The 25,200-nt window shown below is 60.2% G+C and overlaps 1 protein-coding gene across 2 annotated transcripts; it reads right to left on the minus strand.

The window, feature by feature from the left end:
• Positions 1–1,193: 1,193 nt before the first annotated feature.
• Positions 1,194–24,943, minus strand: RASA4B (RAS p21 protein activator 4B). Of its 2 annotated transcripts, XM_057695363.1 has the most exons (21): positions 24,778–24,943; positions 19,653–19,709; positions 18,154–18,267; positions 17,603–17,664; positions 16,334–16,463; positions 14,056–14,137; positions 13,330–13,461; positions 13,009–13,100; positions 11,382–11,499; positions 10,980–11,130; positions 10,623–10,687; positions 10,188–10,300; positions 9,749–9,941; positions 9,384–9,521; positions 8,625–8,769; positions 8,258–8,424; positions 7,119–7,256; positions 5,749–5,884; positions 4,119–4,239; positions 2,068–2,132; positions 1,194–1,943 (listed from the first exon to the last, which is right to left on the minus strand). In XM_057695363.1, the coding sequence occupies exons 1-21, from the start codon at positions 24,840–24,842 to the stop codon at positions 1,822–1,824; spliced, it is 2,406 nt and encodes an 801-aa protein (XP_057551346.1). In that variant the 5' UTR covers positions 24,843–24,943; the 3' UTR covers positions 1,194–1,821. The 2 variants fall into 2 exon arrangements, with proteins under 2 accessions (XP_057551346.1, XP_057551347.1); XM_057695364.1 differs by lacking the exons at positions 19,653–19,709; positions 24,778–24,943 and adding an exon at positions 18,874–18,916.
• Positions 24,944–25,200: the final 257 nt, after the last annotated feature.

Consider the following 25,200-nt stretch of genomic DNA (forward strand, 5'->3'; position numbering starts at 1 on the left):
ATTATACCTTGACAGGAATTTCCCAAGAGAAGGTTGTTGGGAACTTGCACAGATTTCCTATGGGATCGGCCCAAAGGATGAAAAATACACATACCACATGAGCTGGGCCCATGCAGGGCTTCCCAGGGTGCCTACCTGTACTGAATGCCATCCCCCTGGGCTGCAGGCCTCTGTCTGAGGGCCCAATCAGACCCTCAAGACATCTGGGGGACCTGCCCCAGGCCCCAGATGAATAATAGGCCTGGTGATCCTGGGGAGTGGTGGTGTGGAATCCCTGGGCAGGTGGAGGGGGTGACCTCCAGTACCCACCTGGGCAGAGGCCAGGCAGGAGTCTCTTCTGTTCTTCTCCTTTTCCCAGGTGGCTTCCAAAAAGAAAGTGGCATAGTGGGTAGTAAGTCGTGCTGCTTGGAACCTGAGAGGAGAGCCTAGGGGTGTGGGTATTCACGGGAGAGGTGGGGGTGGTACCAGGCACCTACTCATCTGAATGCCCCTTCTGGCTGCCCTGCTCATGCCCGCATCAGGAGCCACTGGAGGAAAGGGGGGCTGGCGTTGCCAGTGGGTGGCTCTGTGTGGATAGTTAAAATCCACAGTTCAGGGACTTCTCCGGTGGCGCAGTGGTTAAGAATCCACCTGCCAATGCAGGGGACACGGGTTTGATCCCTGGTCCGGGAAGATCCCACATGCCGCGAAGCAACTGAGCCCGTGTGCCTACAGCCTGTGCTCCGCAAGCCTGTGCTTCGCAACAAGAGAAGTCACCGCAATGAGAAGCCCATGTACTGCAACAAAGAGTAGTACCTGCTCTCCGCAACTAGAGAAAGCCCGCGCACTGCCGTGAAGACCCAACACAGCCAAAAATAAATAACTAAATAAATAAATTAAAAAAATCCACGGTTCTACTTGTTGCAGCCCCTGTCAGTGCACAGCTCTCCTTCCGCTATACTTCCTGCCTTGGGGCTCCACAGACCCGGGGCCCACATTTCCTAACCATGAGGTCCTTGAAACCCAGGAAGATCGGACAAGTGGGGGATTTGTGTGAGGCCCTAAGGAAGTAGCCAGAGAAGCAGGGATTAGTGATGGGGGGAGGGGGGAGCAGGCTGAGTCACTCTGGACCTGAGCCCTGAGCCAGGAAGGGAGAGGGGATGCCTAGCCCTGCGAAGAGGCTCGTGAGGCCCATAGGATCACGACCAAGAGAAGGGGCCGTGGGGATGGATGGCTGGTCCTTGGCCACCCCCACCAGCAGCTGACCCCCATCACAAGATCCCAGAGCCTCTGCAGTCACAGCAGGTTTATTGTTGGCAATAGAGCACCGCGACACTCTCCCAGGGGGCACAGCCAAGGCCGTGAGGGGAGCAGGTGGGGTAGTGGCCGGGAGCAAAGGCGGTGCTGAGGTCCAGGCCTCGTCTCCTGGGGTCCGTGTTCCCTCCTGCCTCTCCGGGTCCAAGAAGCATCAGTCCATCTCGGTGTGGACCACCCTAGGGGTGGTTTCTGGCTGGATGTGCTCTGGGCAGGAGAGGCAGGTCCCTGGGGAGTCTGGACTAGTGGTGGCAATGGGTGTGGGGGAGGCGGGGAGCAGCCAGGACTCACAGAGGAGCAGGAGCTCCCGAAGCCCCTGGAGAAGTCAGGTGGGTGATGACGGGCCAAAGCCATGTCAGCTCTGGACTTCAGGACCCCCTGGTCCTCTGGGCTCCTGGCTCCCCCAGCTCACTCAGCCCAGGAGAGACCCAGGCCCTGCACCCCAACGAGAGGGACCGAGGTGAAGAGCTGAGAGTGCACGGGGGTCTCCCAGCACCTGGTGGGGCTTGGCGTGGCGTGTGGGTGGCCTCACGTCTGCAGCTCCAGGACACGGCTGGGCTCCAAGGGCGGGGAGGCAGCTGGGCTGGATCTATGGGCCTCCCGGAGGTCCTGCAGCACCTGCAGCAGCTGGGCCAGTGGGTCCTCAGGGGCTGGAGGCAGATGCGGGATGAGGGCAGACAGGTAGGGCCATGCCAGTCCTGAAGGCCAGAGGGCCCCTGGGAAGGAAGCCCCACCCACAGTCCCTGAAAGGGGGCTCGGGTGGGAGGCACCTACCTCCGCCAGGGCCCGTGAGCACAGGGCCTGCCTCTGGGCCCGCACTCAGCTGTCGGTGCTTCTCCCTGTTGGGGAGGACAGGATGTGAGGGCTCCCGGCACCCTCATCCAGAAGGCTGGGTGACCCAGGGTGGGCCTCCTGAGCTGGAGGGGGGCTCCTGGGGGCAAGGGCTGACTCTTTCAATCTCCGGGAAGAAATATGGACCCAGGTCTCCGCCCCTGGTCACCTCCTGCTTTCCCCCTTCCAGCTTCCTCCTCTGGTCCCCCCTCACCCCCCACCCCCGCAAAGGTGGGTCAACAGAAGGCACTTTGGAAACCAAGCTTGGACCACGTCACTCCTGTATCCGAGGGCCCTTGGGAAAAGAGCCAGGTGGGGCCTGAAAATCCCCCAGTGTTACCTGGCCATGGAATGAGCTTCCTTCTTACAGGAACAGGAGACAGGGACATTTTAAACACGGCTCCTAACTGGGGTTCCCCAAAGGTCCCCAAGTCCCTCAGGCACAGTCTCTGCGTGCTCACACGGAGGGAGGGTGAGCAGCGGGGGGACCCCACGCTCAACGCTCCTTGTTTGGGAGTTCTACAGGCTCAGCCCTTTGACCAGCTCCCTGCTCTATTTTTGATACAACAGATCAAGCTCCTCCTCCTCAGAGACCTTCCAGGCCCTGGGGAGCGGTCTGGGCCCTTACGCCTCTGCTCATTTGCTTATTCAGCATTCACTGTAAGAGGATAAATCTGTGTTGTTTAAGCCACCAAGTGTACGGTCACCCGCTGCAGCAGCCACAGGAAACTGACAGACCAGGGGCCTGGGGACAGGCGGTCAGGCCAGTGGAGGTCCTGATGGGGCAGAAGGTCTGGGGGTGTGGGGCAGCAGAGACAGTGGGCTGGAATGGGAGGGGGCTGGCCAGAGGCTCTGGAGGTGGGGAGGCCTCAAGGCAGGCTGTGCTGGTCAGGAGCCTGGGCACTGGTCCCACCTGAACCCAAGATGCTTTGAATCTTGACTCTGCTACTTCCTGGCTTAAATGGGGGATGATAAGAGTACCCACCTGGTTCAGTGGTTGCGAATGTTAAATGAGTTTATGCACGAAGCGAAATTAAAATGGAGCCTGGAAAAGGAGAGGCGGGGCAGGAGGAGGAGGAAGGGTGAGTTCTAGGGTGTCGCCAAGCAAGTGAGCATCCAGGTGGGTGGAAAAGTTAAGTCTCTGGAAGTGTGGGTCTCAGGAATGGAGCAGACAGGGTGGTGGCTTTGCCCTCTGGGTGGAGGATAAAGCAAAGGGGGGCAGAGTAGGGGTGGAGAGGAAACCTGTGACACGGCCACACCATCAGAAAGAAGGTGGCTGCAGAGCGACCTGCAAGCCGCTGGTGACCACACTCATGGGGGAGTGGCTGGCTCTAGTCTGACAGCATGAGCTGTGAAGGGTTTTAGGAAGAGATAAACCTTGGAAGAGCTGGAGAGGAGCAAGGAGGATGCCCGGCACCCCTCCAAGCCCCGGGAGCAGGGATGTGGGAGAGAAAACATCTCCCATTCGAACAGACTCAGGGAAGCAGTGCTCTTAGGAAGCGATGGATTGCTGTAAAATATCCCCACGCTGGACCCCACCCCCAGAATTCTGAGTCAGTGGGGTCAGGTCCAGGCCTCCTGTTTTTAAAAAGTGTCCTGTGTTTTCTACGCTGGAGCCAGGGCTGAGAACCACTGAATGGAGCAAGTTGGCTGATAGCAATGCCGGTGCTCCGAGGGCAGCACGGGAGGGCTGGGCAGGGGAGGGGCCTGGGTCAGCCAGGGGCAGGGAGCAGCTACAGCCTGACCCTGGGCTTCCACAGCCCTTGGGACCTTCATCCTAACGTGAGCCAGCCTCATGCTGCAGAGCTCCAGGTGCCCTCCCAGGTGTGGCTGCCATAGGCAGGAAGGTGTGGAGCCTAACTAGGAGGGAAGAGACCATCCACCGTGGAGGAGCCCTGAGCCCGAATCTGGATTCTGGCCCCTGCCTGGCACATCCCCAGGGCCGCCCGGGCTCTGCTGCATGGGACTCGCTGCCCCTGCACAGGCCTCCTCACCGCAGTGTGGCCTCCACACCCAGCAGGTGCCGGTAGATGAGCTGAGCCTCCAGGTCGTGGTCGAGAGGGTCATTCCACTCCTGCAGGGTCACCCGGGACCGCGTCTTGTCGCAACCCAGATCTGGGGGCAGAGAGAGGACAGAGTTGTGGGCAGCCACTGTGCGCGCTCTGGTCCAACTTCCTGAACGCAGATGGGGGAAAGCGAGGCCTACAAGGGCGAAGGATGCACTCAGGGGCCACCAGTGCAGGGCTGGGCTGGGGGCACAGATGGGAAGTACGGCCCAGGGCCTGCCTGTGGCTCCCCACCCTTCCGGGGGCAGCCCCTCATCTCTCTCAGATTCAGCTCCTGAGCTGTGGCCAATGTGACTGCAGGACGTGGGAGTTGTGCAGAATACAACCTAGGAAGCTGGACCACTTTCTGGAAGGTTCCTGCCTAGAAGGAAGCAGGAAGCAGCCTGGAACCGTAAGATCACGGTGAAGGGAGCCAGGGGTCTGTGCCTTGGCGTGAGCTGGCCGACTGCGTGCTGGCTTTACGACCTTGGCAGAGACGCCTGCCCTTACTAAGCCTCGGTTTCCTCCGCCACAAAACGCGTCTACCAGGCCCTGCCTCATAGCACCCTGGGGAGCCCCACTGCGCCAGTGGTAAGGGTTATCGCCACAAGGTTACAGCCAGAGGCTGCAGGTCAGGCCAACCAGCCAGGGTGACGCCCTTGTAACAAGCTGCCACTGCTCAACCTCAGAGCCAGGGCTGCGCTAGAGCAGGGGGGCCAGCTTCCGAGGGCCTGGACCACACTGGGCTCTGGGGCTCACGGGCCGGTCTGGCCTGCAGGCTGGGGGCCCCAAGTGCTGAGTCTCTTTTGTGACTAGGGGGCAAGAATTTTGTAAAGCAGGTACGGGTAAGGGAGGAAGATCTTGATCATTCTAGAACTTTGTTGTCCAAGAAGATAGCCACTAACCACGAGGCCATTCGTATTGAAATTAAAATAAATTCAGAACTCAGTTCCTCAGCTGCACTAGCTACATCACAAGTGCTCAGGAACCACGTGTTCGTGGCTGACGTGCAGTATTGTATAGTACAGATATGCACCATTTCCGTCATCACCAAAAGTTCTAGAAGCTCCTCTCTGACATCCCTCCAGCGCCCAAGGCCCAGGGTACCCCCAACTCACAGCTCCAGTATCGGGCTGCCAGCGTGGGAATATGCAAATTCAGGAGCTCTCTTCAGCCCTCATTAGCAAGGAATTCCCAAAGTGTGTTCCTTGGAACACTGGTTCTGCCAGAAGCTCATTCACTGGGCCAGAAAAGGGTTCCCTGGCAAAGCAGTTTGGGAAGTGCTGGGCTAAATGGCGTTAGATATGGGATTCTAAGTCGTTTTCAGGCCTCCTCCAGGGCCTCTGAGGTACCCACATGCATCACACACAACAAGTGGCATTTCCTGAACCACCTGGTCACGGGACCCGTTCTTCCCAGAGCACCTGCAGGGTCTGTCTGGCCTCAGGTGAGTGCCCACAGGGGCCCAGGTGGCTCCCAGCCAGGCCAGGGAGGGGTTCCTCTGACCCACGTCCCAGCCAGGGGCCTGAGGCCTGCGGGGTACATATGCAACGCCCTGGGGCTCCAGCCTCTGTCCCACCTGTCTTGTCCCTCTGGTGGCAGCAGCTCCACTTGTCACCGCGGAAGACGCCAGGGTGGTAGGAGCCCAGCAGGCTGGTGTTGTTGATGCTGACCTTCCGCAGTGCAGAGAGCCACTGGTTCAGCTCGTTCACACACTGCGGGGGACATGGGGGGGCCGCTGCTGATGAGAGGTCACCTCCTCCGGGAAGCCCTCCATCCTTGAAGCTACCCTGTCCCTCAGGACTACACCATCCCCACTAGCCTGCTTGGCAGCTTTGGGTGAATTAGGGAAAGGCTGCCCTTTCTCCATACGGATGCAGCCCACACCCGGCACACAGCTTGGTGAGCAGAGCGTGGGCTGGATTTCAGCCGCTACTGGCCCCCTCAGTCATACCCTTGGGCAGTCCACAACCTGCCAACTAAATGTGGTGGCTCTGCTGTCACCATTTTTCCCATGGCTCTAGACTCTGACCCAACACGGGGTCCTTAGAGGCGGGGTCCCATGGGATGGCTCTGTGACCTCCCACTCCTGCACCCAGGACAGTCACTCCAGGGAACAAAGCACACCCGCTCCCACTTCACCTTCCTCCTTGCTCCATATGCTGTCCCCTAGATGCTCCCTCCCTGACAACGTCCCTGCTCAAATGCTGCCTATCAGAGGCCCTCCCTGAGCAAGCTTCCCTGCTGCACCCCACTTTGTCCCCTCCCGATCTCTCTCAGTCTCCGCTGGTCCCCATTTAACATTTTAAATATTTATTTATGGGTCCAATTTCTTCCCTGGGATGGAAGCTCCATGAGGGCAAGGACTCTGTTTTGTCTGTCACTGTACCCCCACCACTTAGAATAGGGCCTGGAACCTTGTAGGTGCTCAATATTTTTTAGATGAATGAATGAAAGAATGAGCGAGTGGGTTAATACATGAACAGAGGAGAAGGGGATTTGAGAGCATGCACCCAGAGCACCCACGTGCATAAACATGCAATTGTCATGTGTGGACACACACTCACGCACACACAGAAACACACACACACACAGGCACCAATTCAAATACTTAGAAATACAGATTCCAACAAACATGTACAACGTGAAACTTCAAGACATGGGGACACTGGACCAGCCCCAGACCTATGTGTGGGTGCCAAGGCAGGGCCACGCAGAGACATGGGCGTGGCCTCCCAGGCACCCAGACGCCATGACACACACACACACACACACACACACACACACACACACACACACGCCGCACTCACATCAGATCTCACACCCCTGCTGTGCCTGATGCCGCCGACAAAGGGGTGGGAGGCTCACTCGACCCTCATTCCAGCCCACCCAGGCGTTTTCCCATGGGACCCCTACTTGCCGCAGGTGCCCCCTCCCCACGGCCCACACCTTGCACTGCAGGTAGGTGGTCTGGAGCCTGCCCGCGTCATCCGTGTAGATGACCTGCATGACGTGGGAGCTGCCAAAGCTCTTCTCCTCCACCTTTTCTGCTGCCCGGATGTTGGCGAGCCTGATGAGGGTGCTTTTCTGGGGGAGGAGGGAAGGGAGGGGGCGGACAGGGGAAGGGAGGCTCAGGGTTCTAGCCAGGGTCACTCCACTTCCTATCTCTGGGCCTCAGTCTTCCCTTCTGCAGCACCAGGGGTTGGCGTAGGGGATCCAGAGTCCCTACCCTCCCAGGAGCCTGCTCTGAGAGTGACCTCAGCCAGGACAGAGAGAAAAGACAGATGTGCCTGGCCTCTCGGGGGCTCCCAGAAGTCCTGGGAGGTCTGAGCTTTGGAAAAGTGTCAGGATACCCCACACTCCCCAGGGTTGGAAAGCACTGTCTGCTGTGGGCCAGACCCTGTGCCTTTGCAGTTAACTTCCCAACTCACCTTTGTGCTCCCAGGCCCTAAAAGTCACATCCTACCTCACGGCCCCTGCCCCACTCCTGCCATCATTGAATTTGATGAGATACAAATGGGACAGAGAGAAGCTCGGGACCTAAAACATCCATGTCCCTGAAGGACCCCCAATGTGCTAAAGCTGAATCTATGTTTCCAGCACCCAGACCCTGTTCTCCTTGCTTCTCGAATACTCTCCCGTCAGAACTCACCAGGGCCCTTCATCATCCGAGTGACCAGTCCCCATGGCCCAGGATACCACTCGCACTCCCCAGCCTGGCACCCAAGCCCACCACCCTGCTGGCCTCAGGGACAGGCAGAGGGGGGCAGTGCCATCTCTTGGGACGAGTGGGGAAACCTGAAGAGTTTCCCTGGGGACACATGTCTGAGCTGTGTCGGAGCGGAGCTTCCCGAAGGACAGAAGGGACAGCCCAGAGGATATGCTGCCTGTGCTGTGTTGGGGTGTGTCTGCTGGAGAGGAGGCAGAAAAGAGAGGCGGGGGTGGGGTGGGGGGGGGTTGCTGCACAGGGGGCTACAGGGACGTGCCCACAGGAGGGCAGCGCTCCATGCCAAGGAGCGGAAAGGGACAGGCGCCTCCAGGGTGTTATAACCGCTGAGCGCCACTTGCCCTCCTCCTTCCTTACCCACCTTGGAGCTGGGTGTCTTGGCAAAGCTGAGGGCCTCCGTGGTGAGGGAGACGTGGAGCTTCTTGAAGGAGGACATGAGGGGGCCCTTGCCCTTGGTCCTGTGGATGAAGAGCGGCCCCTCCTTCACGGGCGGTGCCTGCAAGCTCAGGGCCCGCTGCAGGTCCAGCTCTGCCAGCCAGGGAGGGAAGGCGACAAGTGAGCCCCCAGGGGGGAGAGGAGGGGCGGACCGAGGGCGGGGCCGGGGGCGGAGCAAACTTGCACGGCAGGCTGTGGTGGGTGGAGCTGAGCGACACTGGGGTGGGCGGGGCCATGGGGCGGGGCAAATGTGATCTGCGGGTGTGGGTGGGGCCGCACCGGGAAGCGCTCACCCTCTTTCTCCTGGATGTCCACCAACTTGGTGATGAAGTCCTTCATCTGGGCCACGCCCTGGCGCACCGTGGTCTGCAGCGGTTCCATCCAAGCCTCCTTAGCCCTGGAAGCTGGCGTGTCCATGTTGCCCACGTTCTGGACCGCCTGGGGGTTGACAGCAGGAGGGGCCAGGCTCTGCTGGGTCACAGGCCGGGCCACTGCCGCTCTCCACGACTCCCCACCAACCCCGGTGCCCTCCCCGCAAGCCTGTACTACCCCCCACTGTAGAAACGTTGGCAGAAGCGGCACAAGCTCTGCTCACGGGCCCACTCTATCCCCACTGGGGATCAGGGGTGAACAGATCACAGTTTGAGACCTTCCGGGGACTTACAGTTGAGACTACTTGGGCCCAACCTATTGACTTTCCTCTGCAGATTTAACAACACATTCTGTTCCACTGGGTACCCCGGCGCCAGGCTGGTGCCAGGCAGGGAAGTGCAGCCTGGGAGGAAGTAGATCTGGGGGTTAGAAGGCCCCAATTCACCCTGACAGGCCGTGCGGCCTTGGGCGACTTCCTGCTCGTGGACCTGTTCCCTTATCCATGAGACTGGGCGACCATGAGAAAGCTCTGTAAACTGTGAAGTGCAGTGCCACATGAGGATGCCGGTGGCCTGCCACAAGGCCTTTGTGGAGCCTTCGGGGAACACACTGCAGTCCAGGCAAGGACCCCTGCCCAGCACCCAGCTGGGCATCTCCCGCTACTGTCCGCAGCCCCGGACCTTGGCCAGCAGGAGCAGGGTGCGGCTGGTGCGGGCGTCCGCGTGCCGCTCCCGCAGGTGGAAGAGCTTGGGCGCCATGATGGCGGGAGAGATGAAGCGCAGGCACAGGAAGCTGGTGACGGCGATGAAGGGCACGTTCTGGAGGGGTGCGCGAGAGTTGGGGGCTGAGCTCCCCTAGGCCTGGGCTCTCACAGCCCCCTTCCCTTGGGCACTGTCCCCCCCTCTCCGCCTCAGCTTCCCACCCCCGGCCCCGGCCCCACCCTCGGCTTCTAACCCTCAGGCCCTTCCTTGCACATCTTGGGGCTTCACCCTTTTTTCGCCACCACTGGCTCCCCTCTGTCCAGCCCCACCGGCAGAGGGCGCACCTCGTCCTGGGCGCTGGGGAAGCGCTCGCGCACGCGCCGGAAGAGCTGGCGGAAGGTGGCGCGGATCACCGCGGGGCAGGAGCGAACCGAGCGGCTCAGCGAGCTCAACAGCGCCCCCAGGTGGGCGCGCAGCGTCTGCGCGCTCTGCTCCAGCACCTCGGCCTCGGTCTGCGGGCGGTGCAGCCCGGAGCACCTGAGTGGGTCCCAGGCCGACCCGCAAAAAGGTCGAGGTCAGCGCTGGCACTCATGACTCGGACAGGGCTCCCGGAGACAGGCATAGAAAGACATCAGGCGAGACAGGGACACAGAGATAACGCACAGGTGGGCACGGCAGACGAAAGGCAGATCCAGGCAGAAAGAACCATAAACACACACTTGCAGAAAGGACCTGACCCCCTCGTCCCCCCACTGCGCCTTCGGGGATCACCCCTGGCCTCACCCTACATCCTTGACTTCCACCTTGCTGGGGTCCAGCTCCACGTACTTCTTCTCCTCAAACACCCTGTCAATGATGGGGCCCAGGACGCCGTGCAGGTACCGCATCCCAGCCACCTGGGGGTCACCGCGAGCCGCATTGGTCCCATCTCCCACCTCCAGCTGCCTGCCACCTCCCCGCAGCTGGCCTCCCAGCCACTCCATGCACCATCTGCCTGCAGTATCCACCCGGGATAGAGCCAGGCACACAGGGAAAGGCGGCTCAACAAACTGCAGCTAAATGAATACGTGAATACATGAATGAAAGAAATTCTTATCCTTAAAGGGCCCTGGACAGGAGACAGAAGATTCAAGTTTAAGTTGCAACTCTATCTCTTGGCCTCTCTGAACCTCAGTCTCCTCATCTATAAAACAAAGACAATATACCATGCAACCTCACCTTCAGAAAAGACTCCATGGACTTGGAGGCCAGAGAATTGCTCCGGAACAGGGTGTTGGCCTCACCTACAAGCAGAGGTTCCCATGGGTAGGAGGTTGCGAGAGGGACAGGCTTTGGGGAGGAGGACGGAGGATCTTGGGGCGGGGGGCTCTGTGCTGGCCGCTCAGTAAAGAGCATCCTGGCTACCTCCCAACCCAGCTCCCCATCTCTGCCTCTTGCTCTTTCCTTTGCCTTCTAATCTGACCCTTCTCCTGCCTTAATTAGACCTGTCAGCCTCCTACAGGAGGACTTCAAGATTTCTCCCCTGGACTCCCACTCCCCACACCCTCAGATAAGCCACTCCCTCCCAGGCCTCACTGGTGCGACCCAGCTCCAGCTGAAAGAGCAGGTCCAGGAAGTCTTTGGCCAGTCCCTGCGCCAGGAAGAGCTTGAGCAGGGTGGTGGCCACGTCCTGGCGGCACTCTGTGCTTGTCGTCTCCTCGATGAGTGGGATCAGCTGCCTTGGGCCCTGTGGGAGGCAGCAAGGACAGGTGGGGCTGCAGGACACACAGGGGAACCCAAACCCTTCACTCTGAGGACCGCAGAGGACCATGGTGAAGGGGGGGCACTTTCCCAAGGGACGGAGGGGCCCTGGGCACTGGCTGGTTCCTTACCATCCTGACAACCCAGATCTTCGCATTTCAGAGCGGGTTTAGAAGGACAGGGAGGACACACCTACTGTCCCTGGACCCTCCCGCCTTCCCCCAGGGGCCCCCTCACCTGGGTGCCCAGCTCCACCTCACGGCACAACAGCTGCACCAGGGGCTGGTAGCAGCTGGAAGGCAGCACCGTCTCATCCCGCAGCCGCACCTCCAGCTGCAAGGAGCCCAGGTTGCCCCTAGAACGGGCAGCCTGTGACCTCTCCACCAGGGACCCAGGCTGCCCGGGGCCATGCCCCCTTCCCCACTGCCACCGTCTTCCCTGTGGTCTCTCCGCGTGTGCTCTCCACCTTGGTTCCCTGCACTGCCTCCCCTCCCATTCTTTGCCCAGGCTGTTCTCTCTGTTTGGAAAGCCCTTGCTGCCTCCATCCTCAGGGGAACTCCATCCATCTTCAAGGCCTGGCTCCCTGCCACCTCTAGACTCCTGTGGACTCCAGGCTTCACCTATGTGGATGCTGGGCTCCCCAGCCTTGAGTCTGTCAATTCCCAGAGAATAGCTTCTGCATGTATATATCTTACCCTGGAAGCAAATCCCCAAGCTTCATAACAACCTGCGAGGGGAAACTGAGGCTCAAACAGGGTAAGCAGCTGGTCACAATAGACCTAACTTCCAAGCTCCCCTGCTCTGATCCCTCCTGGGGAGGCTGATGACTAAGGCTTGACAGTCTCTAAGGCCCCCACTGCCCACAGCACAGTACTGCTAAGTGACACATGGCCTCTAGAAGCCGTGAAGTCCACTGTGGCTGGTTCTATGGAAATGGCTTGCAGCCAGACACGTGTGCCTAGCCCCTGCCCTGTTGAGGGTGGGGATGGGGGGGGAGGCAGGCGGTCTGGGGCCTCCTGTGGAGAGACAGAGCTGAAGCATCTGAGGTGGGGGACAGCACTGGTCCTCCACTTGCAGACTGCCCCCGCAACATCCCCCCTACATGACGGAGGCCAGAGGGCTTCCCTGACAGGGCTGCCAGATTTACCAAAATAAACACACAAAACACTCTGTTAAATTGAGGGGTTTTTTTTTCTTTCATTTTTTTTGGCCGTGCCGTACGGCACGTGGAATCTTAGTTCCCTGACCAGGGATCAAACCTGCGTCCCCCACATTGGAAGTGCAGAGTCTTAACCACTGGACCACCAGGGCACCAGGGAAGTCCTAAATTGAGTATTTTTAATATGTTTGTCTCAAATGTTGCATGGACATACACTAAAAAATTGTTCAAGTTTTATCTGAAATTCAGTTTTACCAAACATCCTGTATTTTATCTGGCAATCCTATTCCCGGAAAATTGGGGAGAGAATCAGAGCTATGGCTCAGGGATACTGACTCAGAGCTCTGGGGACGTGAACTCTGGTCTAAGGTCTGCAGAGAAACCCTTAAAGGGAAAGTATCTGAAGGCTTGTCCCAGAATCTGCCAGAAGACAGAAAGCAGGAGACCTGTATTGCCTTGGAGCTCTGAGGACAGGGCTGAGGACAGGGCTGAGTCCAGAACTGTGAGGAGGGGGAAGAGGCAGGATCCAGCCAGCTGGAGAAGGATGCTGGCCTGGTGGGCAAGGGCCACAGGAAACCTGGGGCAGCATCACCCACCCCTGAGCGGCACACCTGCCTGCTGGCGCCAGTGCTCGGCCTCCGGGGTCCCAGAGCCTGCCAGCCCCGCCAGCCCTGCCAACCCTGCCACGGAGCCCCAGGCACTCACTCTTCCCGCCGACGCTTGGACTGATCGGGCTGCAGCCGGAACCAGCCCTCCTCCGGCTGGGCTGCTCGGAGTCTCTGGACATTGAACACCACCTGGGGGCAGGGCAGAGGCATCACGGGTGGGTGGGGACACTCTGGGGCTGGGATCCTCGGGTCTCTTCCTTCCCAACTACTGTTCTTTTAAGAGGGGGTAACTTCTGAGGGTCCCTGAGCACCCGTGGCTGGCTCCAGGGAGTCCCGGGCCTTCTGGGTGCCCCTCTGTGGGATGGGGTGGCCGGAACGGAGGCCAGGCAGATGCAGCCTGAAGGGGCAGGCTGCTCACTTTGCCCAGGAAGTCATTGCGGCTGACAAGGTCCCAGTCCCAGGCCTCCACGCACAGCACCTCTGCTGCCCCCTCCTCCAGCTCGAACTCAAACGTCTCATTCCAGCGTGGGTAGCGTGACTTCTTCACGATCTGCCCAGAAAGGGGTCAGTGGGGATGGGGCTGACGGCATGCAGCTCCCCCGGGCCGGCCGAGGGCAGAGCTACCCCTCACACCTCCCTAGGGTTCCCCTCGGGGACCCTGATGTGGCTTCCTCTCCCCCGTCCGGGTAGAGGCCCCAAAATAGCAGAGGTAAAAACTTGCTGTCCAAACCCCTACTCATTTCTCAAGTGGGGAAATTGAGGGCCAGAGTGGGTAAGGCACTTGTCCAAGGCCACACAGCAAAATGGTATCAGGTTGCACTGAGGACCGAGGTCTCGACGCCCTCCCTGCCAAGACTGAGCCCACCACACTGGCTGCTTCCCAGAGGTGAGAAAAGCCGTGTGGGCAGCTGTTGGACTTTGCAGATTAACCCCAGGCAGGCTGTCTTGGGCCATCCGGGCCAGGAATGAAAGGCAACTGAGACCACAGGATTTGGCACCAGAAAGGCTGGGACCCACTGTGCACCCTCGGAGAGGTGGCCCTGCTTTTCTGAGCCTCCTCTGCGAGCTGCAGGCCCAACCTGACCTCCCAGGGGATGGTGAAATAACCCCTGCCCCCTCCCCGGCCCCCACCCCAGCTCCTCACCGAGGTCTCCTGCGTGCGGCCATTGTAGCGCACTCGGACAAAGGGGTCCGATGCACCATTCCGGTCCTTGGGGGCTAGGTCCCTGCGAAGGAGGACAGCGTCCACTTGTCACCCCACCCCAGCACTGTGGGGTCACCCCAGGCCAGGCTGCAGAGGCCTGGGCTCATCCTGGCCCTGGCAGCTGGGTGGCTGAGCCTGATTCCCACCGTGGAGCCCCACGTGGCCCCCACACGAGGCGAAGGATCCTCCAAGGCGCCTTCTGACTCAGCAGCTGCAGACCAGCTGCTGCACCTCCTCTGGGGGGTGGGAGGGCAAGGCAAGTGCAGCTGGGGAACAGCCCTCCCCCCCCCACCCTCTGTTTCCAGGACAAGGGCCACCTCTTCGAGCCTCGGTTTCCGCATCAGTAAAATGGAGAAGATAATCCCTTGAATTGAGATAATGGGCTTCCAGAAGGCCTGCCCCCGCAACATCCCCCCTACATGACGGAGGCCTCGGTGAGCAGCCCTGGCCAGCATCCTGCCCTCTGTCCATAGACGGTCCTTTACGAAGCTCAAGTCTGGCCGCGGCGCTCCTGGATTAGAAACCTCCGTGGAAGAACCACGTAGCCCACCCGGCTCCCATCCCCTGGAAGTATTATTTTCTGCTCTTTTCCATCTTTTCCATTTTATGCCTCTCATGACTGCGTTTCTCTCCTCTTCAGAACTGCCTAATAAAATCCCAGAGCTTGGCCTTGAGAATCTGTCCAGAAAAATGAGGAGAAAATGTCCTTTCTGCCTCTGCAACAAAGTCAGCTCCTTAACGGGGGTTGGAGCCAAGGGCGGTGGGGGGCAAGCCCCCCCACAGGCCAGAGAGAGGCCTGACTGCCCACTGCCTCCCCCCACCCAGGCCTCCACTGTGTCCCCGACAGTCTGGGCAGTGTGTGCGCTCGTGTGAATGTGTGTGAGTGTGTGAGCACTCGGGTTACAGAGAGCCTGGCCCGTGAGGCTGGGGAAGGAGGAAGTGGGTGAGCAGAAGGGTGGAGGGCCCGCGAGCATGACAGAGCATGAGGGGGGTGACCGTGGCTCTGCCATGTCTTCCATGTGGCTGTGCCCCTTCCACACCTCAGCCCCAGGAGAGGGGGAGCTAGAGACCTCACATTCAGGAGGGAGATCTCCCAGAGTGGCCAGCCACGCCTCGGCCCCGCCATAGTTGCCGGCCGACTGCTTTGTCTCTCCAAAGGCAGCAGGCGGAGTCTGGGGGCTGCCCCCGCTCCCACCCCAGAGCCAGGCAAGGACCCAGAGGAGCGGGGTGGGTTGGAGCCAGAAAGGAAGGTGCTTCTCATGGAGTGCGTGTGACTCACACTCAGGCCCAGACAAGAGTGGAGCCTGCAGCTAAAAATACCCTGGTGGGGGTGGGGGGTTCCCTGTCATAGGTGACAGGCCCACCTTCCCATCCAAGTCACTGTCCCCCCTGGGGAGAACATCACCCCTCCCATCAGGAGGTTTTCAGCAACTCCTTTCATCCCCCACCCCACTGAGGACTCCCCCCACCTCACAAGTCAGGCCACGTTCATACGGAAGTTAAAACCAGGGGAAGGGCTTCCCTGGTAGCACAGTGGTTAAGAATCCGCCTGCCAATGCAGGGGACACGGGTTCAACCCCTGGTCCAGGAAGATCCCACATGCCGCGGAGCAACTAAGCCCATGTGCCACAACTACTGAGACTGCGCTATAGTGCCCGTGAGCTACAACTAACGAGCCCGTGTGCCATAACTACTGAAGCCTGCAGGCCTAGAGCCCGTGCTCTGAAACAAGAGAAGCCATGGCAATGAGGAGCCCATGCACCACAACGAAGAGTAGCCCCTGCTCGCCGCAACTGGAGAAAGACTGAGTGCAGCAACGAAGACCCAACACAGGCAATAATTAAAAATAAAATAAATAATAATAAATTAATAAATAAATAAATAAAGCCAGGAGAAGCCCAGTCTTGGCGCTGCAGCTGTGTGATCAGGGTTCAGGGTCCCCCTACCCACTACCCCTACTGCTCTCGGATGCCTGAGTTTCTAGCCTTAGAACATCATCCCTTCCCCTAAGAAACACAGCCTCCTGAGTGGGATCATTTGGGAAACATCTTCAGGTCAAAGAAGCCTCCCCAGAGCCCGCTTTCCAGGGAGGAAGCACGGGGCCAGGAGGTGGAGTTGGGGGAGAGGAGGCCCAGAATCCATAGTGGGTTTCTCCAGTTCGGCGGGGCCCAGCTGCCCAGTCCTGTGGGGCCCAGCTCCCCAGTCCGCCACGGCTCACCTGGCTTCCAGCACAGAGCAGCGCAGCCGGCAGGCCCGGGTCCCTGGCACCACTTCCAGCCGCAGGTGGATCTCGCCCTGCACCTCCTCATCGGGGTCGACCTCCATCAGGTGGGCCCACCCGCTGAAACCTGAGGGGCCGAGGCTCAGCCAGAGCCCTGGTCCTTCTCCCCCAGCCCTGCCAGGCACCACGGGCCCCTGCACAATCCCCTCGGAATCCTCTCACGCTCCCGCGAGGCAAGGGCTGCCATTCCCAGTGGTGGATGGGGAAACAGGTTCAGAAGCTGAACAATAGCGGCTAAAACAGCCTGGGTCAAAGTCCAAGTCCTCACTATTGCGCCACACTGCGTTTGGTGGCCCGGACCCTGAGCCATCCTGGGACCAGCCTCTCTGCCTCAGTTTCCCCATCTTAAAACTGGGAGAGTGGCTCTCGCCCAGGGGTGCTGGGAGGAAAGCCTAAGCCCAGACGTGGGTGCGATGAGGGAATGGCATCACTGGGGCCACTGGCCCCCAAGGGACTGGTTGAGGCCACAGGTAGGAGACGCCTCAGGCCTGGCAGGGGCCAAAAGGCTCCGTGGGTCAGCAGAGGCCCCCGCCCCCAGGCCTGCCCCAGCATCACAGACAGGAGCAGGTGTGTGCCGGGGAGGCCCCTTCGAGAGTCACAGGAGCTCTGGCCAGCAGAGCCTGAAGCATCTCAGAGCTCCTGGTCTGAACCTTCATTGGCAGATGGGGACTCAGTCCAGAGGAGGCAGTACTAGGTCACACAACGAGGCCGGCCCAGGGCTGACCCCTCCAAGCAATGTCAGCATCCCCAGAATCTTTCAAGGGGCTCTCCGGCCTAGCCCGCTCCAGGCCGACCCTTAGACTTAGGACACTGGGACCCAGGCTGAGGGCTCCCCATGGGGTACAGAGCCAGCCAGATGGGGAAGGAGGGTCCCCACACCTCAGCAATGGAGCATAAAGAGCCCCCTTTCTCTGCCTGCAGAGGCTCAGATCCCACCACTAGCAGCCCTTCTTTGCCCTGCAGGGATGTGGTCCTAACTGAGGGGGGCAGAATGGGGCACAGAGGCCCGGGGGAAGGAAATGGAAGGGCCACAGGCCCTTCTGGGGAGGCTAGAAATGGCTTTTCCTGAGCATAGGGTCCTGAAGGAGCCCAGAGGAAGGGTCTCAGGGTGGGGGGTGGGCCGGGGATTGGGCAGACCAGTGAGGGGGGGCAGGGGAGGGAGGCCAGGGGAGGAGAAGCAGGAGTGAGCTCCTCCCGGGATCTTACCCTTAGGGTGAGTGGCCAGGGTTTCCCTGGTAAGGCAGACCTTCCCGATGACGTCATCCCGGCTGGAGGGGGAGAGGGAGCCAGAGCTGGGCGGGGCTCGGTGCAGAGCCCAGGACCCCCTCCCACCCAGTTCAGGGCCCCTGGCGGGAGCAGGGAAGCTAACACTCCAGTCACTTACAGGAGCCCATGAAGCCGGACCCATGACCCTTCTGTAGGCCCTCTCGTGGGCATAGGATATGTTTCTGCACATGGACTGACACGTGTGCCCACATACACACCAAGCTCTTCTCTCCAGGTGCCTGTTTCTTAGCTCGCATCCCCATGTACATGCGCGTGCGTGATGTGGTGGGAGCATGGTGAATCCACACACACACACACACACACAGACACTGCACATCCAAACCCTGCACCTTCCAGATCCCCCTGGGCTCCCCCTCCCTCCGGGCTGTAAAGAGGATGCAAAAGTAACCAGCAGCCCCAGCAGTGCAACGGGCCAGAGAGGGACAGGGGGCGGGGTCCGGGCCCCAGCTGAGGAGTGGGATTCCACCCACCTGAGGGCATCCTCGTCCATGACGTAGAAGGCCACTGAGTGGAAGGTGGGCGGCAGGTGCACCTGATACTCCTCGCCCCAGAAGGGGCATAGGGTCTTCCACACAGTGGCTGTCCTGCAGGAGAGGAGACTCAGCACCTGCCTGGACTGCCCGCAGGCCCCAGGCTGGGACAAGGTGGGGCCTCGTGGCTTGAGCCCCCCTTTCCCCACATTCCCCTCCATTCCCGGGAACAACTGCCCTGCTAGCTGATGACTCTCCCTGTCCACCACCCATCATCCCCTCCTGACCTTCCTCTCCACCCGGGCTGGGGCACAGGCTGCACCTATCAGGTCATTTTCCATTTGGGGGAACTAAGACCAGAGCTGGCAGTAGTTGGCCTCCGGTCACACAGCAGGACCGCAGCAGAGCCAGGACCAAAACCTCCCACTGGCTCCTGATGCTGGACAGACTCGCTGAGAGTGGAGGCAGGGGCATGGCCAAGTTGACTCTGGAGATAGACAGTCCTCTTGGGGGTCCTGAGAGCCAAGGTCCGGGGCCTGACCCACAGAGGGCCCGTGTGGGCAGAGCCTCACCCAGCTCTGGCCTAACCCCCCAGGACAGAACCCTCAACTCATAGGGCTCAGCAGGGTATGTGAGTAGGGGGAAGCTGAAATCCCCCTAAGGACCCAGATGAAGGCTCAGGGGATCACCTTCACCCCAACTACTTCTTGGACAGGTCACCTGAATTCTGGGGCCTTGGTTTCCCTGTCTGTCACTGAGACAATCAGAGCCGTCATGCATCTCTCCCCCGGCCCGCCCTGGGGTTTCCAGGCTCAGGAGAGAATCTGGAAAAAGACATCCTGTTTGCAGTGGGAAGACCTGTGAGTCTGGTGGCCGTGGCTATTGATCAGCAGTGGACACCCAGGTGGGCAGAAGAGCGGAGGAGCTCTGGCCACGAACTCTGAAGCAAAGGCCTGGGCGAGAGAGGGGACCATACAGCAAAGACCCCACCCAGAATCATGGAGCCCACGGAGAGAGGGATGCCCAGGGAAGTGGCCCTCCTGGGCAAGTTAGTTCTTATGGAAATGGGACGTGGCGCTATGGTAAGGAACTCACTGTAGGTATTAAACGGGCACGGGGCCTGGCAGGCACCATACCCCCTCAGTGACAGCTGTTGTCACTAGTCATCATCATCTGTCTCTTGTGTGGGTTGTAAAGGTTGTGGAGGAACAGAGTGGTGAGAGGCCCTTGGCGGAGCGCCCAGCCCATGGTAGATAATCCCTTCGTGGGCGTTAAGGTCAGCAATTAGCAAGACTAGTCTGTGTTTCTTACCTTCTGGCAGGTTGTCAGGGCCTGATGGACCCCAGGGAATCAGACTCTCCAAGCCTTGGCCATCTCCACGCCAATTTCAACCCCCCCCACCCCACCCCCAAGCTGTGTGAGCTGGAATGGGGGGGGAGCAACAGGCGGCGAGCAGCCCACCTCGCCCACTCTCAGGTGGGGGAGGGTGCGGGCGGTACCTGATGATGGGCTCGTGGTCCACCTTCACGATGCAGTAGGGGTCGCTGCTGCCGGTGCTGCAAGAGAGAACAGGGAGGGGCTGACGGGGCAGATGGCCGTGGATTCCCTCCTTCCTCCTCCAGGGGCTCCTAGTGACCCCAGGAAAAAGACAGTCAAGGCTGAGGCTTGACAAGGTCCTGGGCTGGGACCCAAAGACTCCTCAGCCCAAAAAGTGTGCCCCCACCCTCAGTCCAGGAAGGGGCTGGTGAGACAAAGGCAGGACCGTGCACCAAGGCTCCCCCTGCCCACTGCTTCTCGGGCTCAGGAAAGGGTGCCTCTCCTCCTGCCGGCTCCCACAGCCCCCACCCCAGGAAGGCCAGGAACAACAGTCACAGAAGCCTGCCTTCAACCAAGTCAGCCCCTCCCTTTCTCCTCTGAGCCTTGGTTCCTGCTGTTCCTCCCGCCTGGACTGCCTTCCCACTCCTCCCAAGACCCCTCCTCAGCCCCCTCCTTTAAGAGCCGTCTCCTGTCCCAGAGGCTACCCGAGAGTGGGGACTTCTATGTTGACAGGGCTTGGCACAGGACGGGGTCCCGTGAGTGCTGGGTGAATGAATGAATGAATGAATACGACCATACAGCCTCAAGCTCCCAGCCACTTGGGAACGGGGAAGGCAACCCAGGACGGCTTGGTTCCTTCTGTTTCTGTTGGTGGGGGAGTGATTCCTGGGGTTGAAGGGAGCCCTGGCCAGGCCCCAGGGCCGCTACTGGGCAAGAAGTGGGGGTGGGACTTCCCTGGTGGCGCAGTGGTTAAGAATCTGCCTGCCAATGCAGGGGACACGGGTTCGAGCCCTGCTCTGGGAAGATCCCACATGCCACGGAGCAACAAAGCCTGTGTGCCACAACTACTGAGCCTGCGCTCTAGAGCCCGTGAGCCACAACTATTGAGCCCATGTGCCGAAACTACTGAAGCTCACGCACCTGGAGCCTGTGCTCCACAACAAGAGAAACCGCTGCAATAAGAAGCCCATGCACTGCGATGAAGAGTAGCCCCTGCTCTCTGCAGCTACAGAAAGCCCGCGCAGCAACAAAGACCCAATGCAGCCAATTAAAAAAAAAAAAAAAAAGGCAGTGGGGGTGGACTGTCATCAGAAGGGGGGGACTGTCTGCCCCTCAGACCTGGCGCCCATAAAAAGGAAGTATATTTGCATGTTGGAGGTTGGGGAATTCCAAGCCCAGCTTCCCTTCTCAAAAGAGGATCTTCTGGCAGAGGAAGCTGCTGGAGACAAACATCTCCAAGGGTTCTCCTGACACTGATGGGAAATGCCTTCGAAGACTCGGTCCTCCTCCCATAGAGTGGGCCCTGTAAACAGTGCCAGCTCATAGGGTTGGTCCCCTGGGTCCCTGACGTGATGTGAGGCCCAGCCCCTGGGAGGCGTTTAGTAAATGTTAGCACCGCCCTGGACTCCTCCCTCTTCTGTCTGTAAAGGTCTCCCCCATCATTCAAGAGCCCTGTCCTCCAGAGAACCTCTTGGGAACATCTCAGCTTGCATCCCACCACCCCAAAGCCAGGGGATTCTGGGCCACAAGGAACTCGGGCCCCTGTGGGCTGCAGGAGCTGGGCTGGGTGGCCGGGCCCAGGAGCTGCACGTGTATTTGAACAAGGAACTCGGAAGAAGGAGGGAGAGGTCAGCATGGGCTGAGACCTCAGTGGGCTTCCCCTTACCACAGGGCCTCCTCTTCCAAGCCTGCTTCTGCCTCCTGGCCTGGGGCCTCCTGGAGGTTCGCAGGGGTGAGGAAACTTGTTTTTCCCTGCAAGCCCAGCACGGCCCACTGCTCAGCTTAACAGATGAACCTCTACTGAACAGCGAGGTTTGGGGCTCCTGTTGCAGGTGGGGTCCCTGGGGTGGGCAAAGGCCCGCAGGCAGGAACAGACCTGGCATGGGGGGCAGCCCTGAGCTGGGTGGCTGGATCAGAGGGGCAGAAGCGGGCAGTGTCAAGAGTGGGCTGAGGCCAAATTTAAGGACCTGAGCCCAACCGTGGTCCCTGGTCAGCTGTTGGGACTTGGACCCTCTGCCCTGATGAGGCCCTTGGGCTGGGCCCCTCTCCCACTTCTCTTTCCCCAAGCCACCTGCCACCCCCGCTGGCCCAGCCTGGCTCCTTGCAGGGCCTCTATATTTAGGGCCTTGGCAGTTTCCACGCTGTGGAAGGGGGAGGATCGGGCAAACCCCGAAATAGCCCCGGGTCCATCCCCAGGGCCACTGGGCGAGGGAGCCAGTGGGTCACCAGTCACCATGAGACTCAGCTCCTGTCTGGCTGACCCAGGCACCCAAGGATGGGAGGAAGCATGACAGAAACAGGCAGGCTCTGGAAGCTGTTGGTGATAGGGCATACAGCTGTGCCCTGTGCCCTTAAGGGGACTAAAAACCCATGAGTGGAAGTGGCAGAGAAGCAGGTGGGCATTGTGTGATGACGGTCCCTCCTCAGAACTGTCTCAGTCAAGATGGGCCACCATGGATGAGAGTGAGCTCCCCGTCCTCAGAAGCATGCAAGTCCCAGCTGGAAGGGATGCTGCTCAGGAGACAAGCTGGGGCTGATGAGGCCCAGTGGGGCAGGCTCACCACTCCCCCTGCCTCCAGCACTCAGGGAGGGCCTCCTATGACCTCCAAACCCCTGCCATGCTTCGGCCAAACACTTTGCATGGCATTTGCGAGGCTTGGTCCCCACTGAGCCCCACGGCAAGTTTGTAACCCGGGTCCAGCTAGGATGCTTGGCCTGTCAGCAGCAGAGTGGGTTTGAATCCTGACTTCTCTCCCTACCTGCTGTGTGTGGCCTTGGCAAAGGACTTCCACATCCTGAGCCTCAGTTTCCCCATCTACAAATGGAGCATATCTACCTTATAGGGCTAACAAGAGGATTAAACAGGAAGGTCCTCGACACCTCTGAATCTCCCCTATCATGGACCAGGTGTCCCTTAGGGCACCCGGAATGCCGAGACGAATGAGTTATGGTTCCTGCCTCCAGAGTCACGTGGCACAGGCAGCCCAGGAAGGAGCAATTGCTACCAAGGGTTTCGTCCTAATTCCAACTGACCCAAAGTGCTGGAGGGCACGGGACAGGGGCAAGGAACCCTGCCCAAGGTCACCAGGGAAAGTCCCGGAGAGGAGTAGAAGTTTGGAAGAGGTCCTGAAGGATGAATAGGAGTTTTCCGGTACCCTGAGGGGAGTGCTTGACGGCAAAAGACTCACACATATGCAAAAGCAAGGCTGTGAAGGCCAGTAGCCCAAATGTGAGGGGCTCAGGTGGCACAGGTTCACAGCTGGGTTTAAGAGATGGTTGACAGGTCAGGGCTGCATTCACCAGCCACTATAGGGAAGGCAGAGGAAAGGAGGTAGGCGGAGGTAAGTAGGCAGGAGGGCAGGGCAAGAAAAGAGATTCTGGAGGCAGAACCCGCAGAACTTGGTGGCCCCTCCCCTGGGGATGGAGGCACCTGGTCGAGTCCCTCCGCTGTGCAGAGGCAGGGGTGGGCAGCGAACCGGGCACCATGGCTCCCAGGTACGCAGAGTCCACAGTTTCACTGCCCTAGGTTGGTGAGAGCCTAGAGTCAGGCACTGGGGCCAGCCCTGCAGGGATGGGGAGGGAGGTGACAGATGGAGGGGCTGCTCCTCCCAACCGCCACCAGCCAGAGGAGGCCAAGCTGACCTAGATACGGATGCCAGCATTGGGGTGCTTAGAGGCTGGCCTGGAGGCTGAGACCCTTCTCAGAGCTCATCTGCCTTCCCATCCGAGAGACCACATTCCCAGCTCCCGCCCCAACTCCCCCCAGGCAGCGAGACCCACCTTGAGACAGCCTGCTCAGCACCCTCCCTCACCCATTGCCATGGCAACTGCGGATACTGGCCTCCTCAAGCTCAGGGGGCCTTGAACTGGAACAGCTCACTGGCGCTGAGCATGCTGGGAAACTCACAGGGGCCACTGTGCGCATGAGGAAGATGCGCTTGCCCCCTCCTCCTGCACCCCACCCCCCAGTCCACCACCTCTCTGCATCCGGGAGCCCGCTGAGGAGCCCAGGGGTGGGGAGGCTGCAGCCCAGCAGACTTTGGACCCTATGCTGCCTCCGGGCTCCCCCGCCCCTGCCCCCTCCTCCAGGCAGCCAGGCCCCTCAAGCTTCATACTTTCCAATGCTCTTATCTGAGAGGGATTTCCACCTCCAGTTTACAGCAGGGAAACAGGCTTCGTGGACAGTGAGCTGCCTAAGGCTCATACAAGGGAATCAGCGATGGGATTGGACAGCTCAGCTCTGGCACCTGGCACCTACTAAGAAGGGTGGGGCAGGGGGCTTCGGAAACCTCCTCAAATCTGGCCAGCGCCCAGGGAAAGCCCTAGATGTCAGTGCTTGTTAGAAGCCCTAGACTCAAGACCTTGCTCTGCTACTTGGAGCCAGCATTTCACATCTCTTGAGTCTCAGTTTCCACATCTGTAAAACAGAACGATGAGAATGGCCTTGCCGGGTGCTTGTGAGGATTAAAGGCAGTGGCTCAGGTAAAGCCCAGGGCACAAGAGCAGCTACTACCCAATCACCCCATTCTGCACTGGTTCTGGCCTCCTGACCTATAGGTCCACTCTTCAGGCCAGCCCCTCCCTTCCCAAGTGCACAGCAGGAAGCCCCAGGACAACCCCTGGGCCCCAGGGCATCTTAGGTGCACACTCCCAGGTACTAAGGGTTCCAGAACTACAGAGGAAGACCCCTCGTTTCTAGGGGGGCAGCCCCCCTCCAGCCACACACCCCCGTGGTGCACGGGGACAACTTTTCGATGTCTCCCCCACGTCCAGCTCCAGTCCTATCAAAGCCCCTTTCCCCCCTTGAGACTCCGTTCTCTCCCTCCCCGTTCACTAAGGCCCCTTATAGATCACCTCCCTCCCCACCCCCACCCAGTCCCCGGCCCTTCCCTGTCACCCCCTGTTCGGTGCTTGCAGCAAATCTCACTGTCCCCATTTCCCTGCCAGTTTCCCACTGCAGCCACTCGCCGCACCCTCGCCCCTGCTCTACTTGTGGGCGGGCCGCGTGGACCCCAGAAAGGTCAGGCAGGCATAAGGGGCAGCGCCCCACCCCGGAAAGTTGGGGTTCCCTCCCCCGGCCGTGCTCACATGTCCTTGGCGGGCAGGTTCTTCCCCTCCACGATGCGGATGGACAGCGAGCTGCGCTTGGCCATCGCGGGTCCGCGACGCGGAGTCCTGGCCCTGGGGAGCCGGACGCCAGGGTCCCAGGCAGCAGCCGGCGGGCGGGCGAGCGAGCGCTGGACCGGGAGCCGGGGGGCGGGCCCCGCGGGGCGGGGGAGGTAAGCGCGGGGGTGGGGGAATCGCTTCCACTTCATTCACCCCCGCCCCCGCCCCATGTGCGGGGGACACTGCGCCCGGCCGGACCAATCGGAGGCCGGGGCTCCCCGGGGTGGGCGGGGCCGGCCCGGACCTAGGAGCTCATTGGGCACCTGGGGGCGGTGTAGGGGAGGGGCCTGTGCCCAGGCGTCGGGGAGCGCAAGCCGCAGCTGAGGGGCAAGGGCCAGCCCACTA

Source organism: Hippopotamus amphibius, chromosome 9, assembly GCF_030028045.1.
Source record: "Hippopotamus amphibius kiboko isolate mHipAmp2 chromosome 9, mHipAmp2.hap2, whole genome shotgun sequence".
Classification (NCBI taxonomy): Eukaryota; Metazoa; Chordata; class Mammalia; order Artiodactyla; family Hippopotamidae; genus Hippopotamus; species Hippopotamus amphibius.

Excerpts from the sequence above, each read along its gene's own strand:
- RASA4B (XM_057695363.1), bottom strand. The coding sequence starts at position 24,842 with ATGGCCAAGCGCAGCTCGCTGTCCATCCGCATCGTGGAGGGGAAGAAC. Across the intron at positions 14,138-16,333 it reads TGCTCTGTGCTGGAAGCCAG|GGACCTAGCCCCCAAGGACC; the intron begins GTGAGCCGTGGC and ends CCTCCTTCGCAG. Across the intron at positions 13,101-13,329 it reads GCAATGACTTCCTGGGCAAA|GTGGTGTTCAATGTCCAGAG; the intron begins GTGAGCAGCCTG and ends CCCTGCCCCCAG.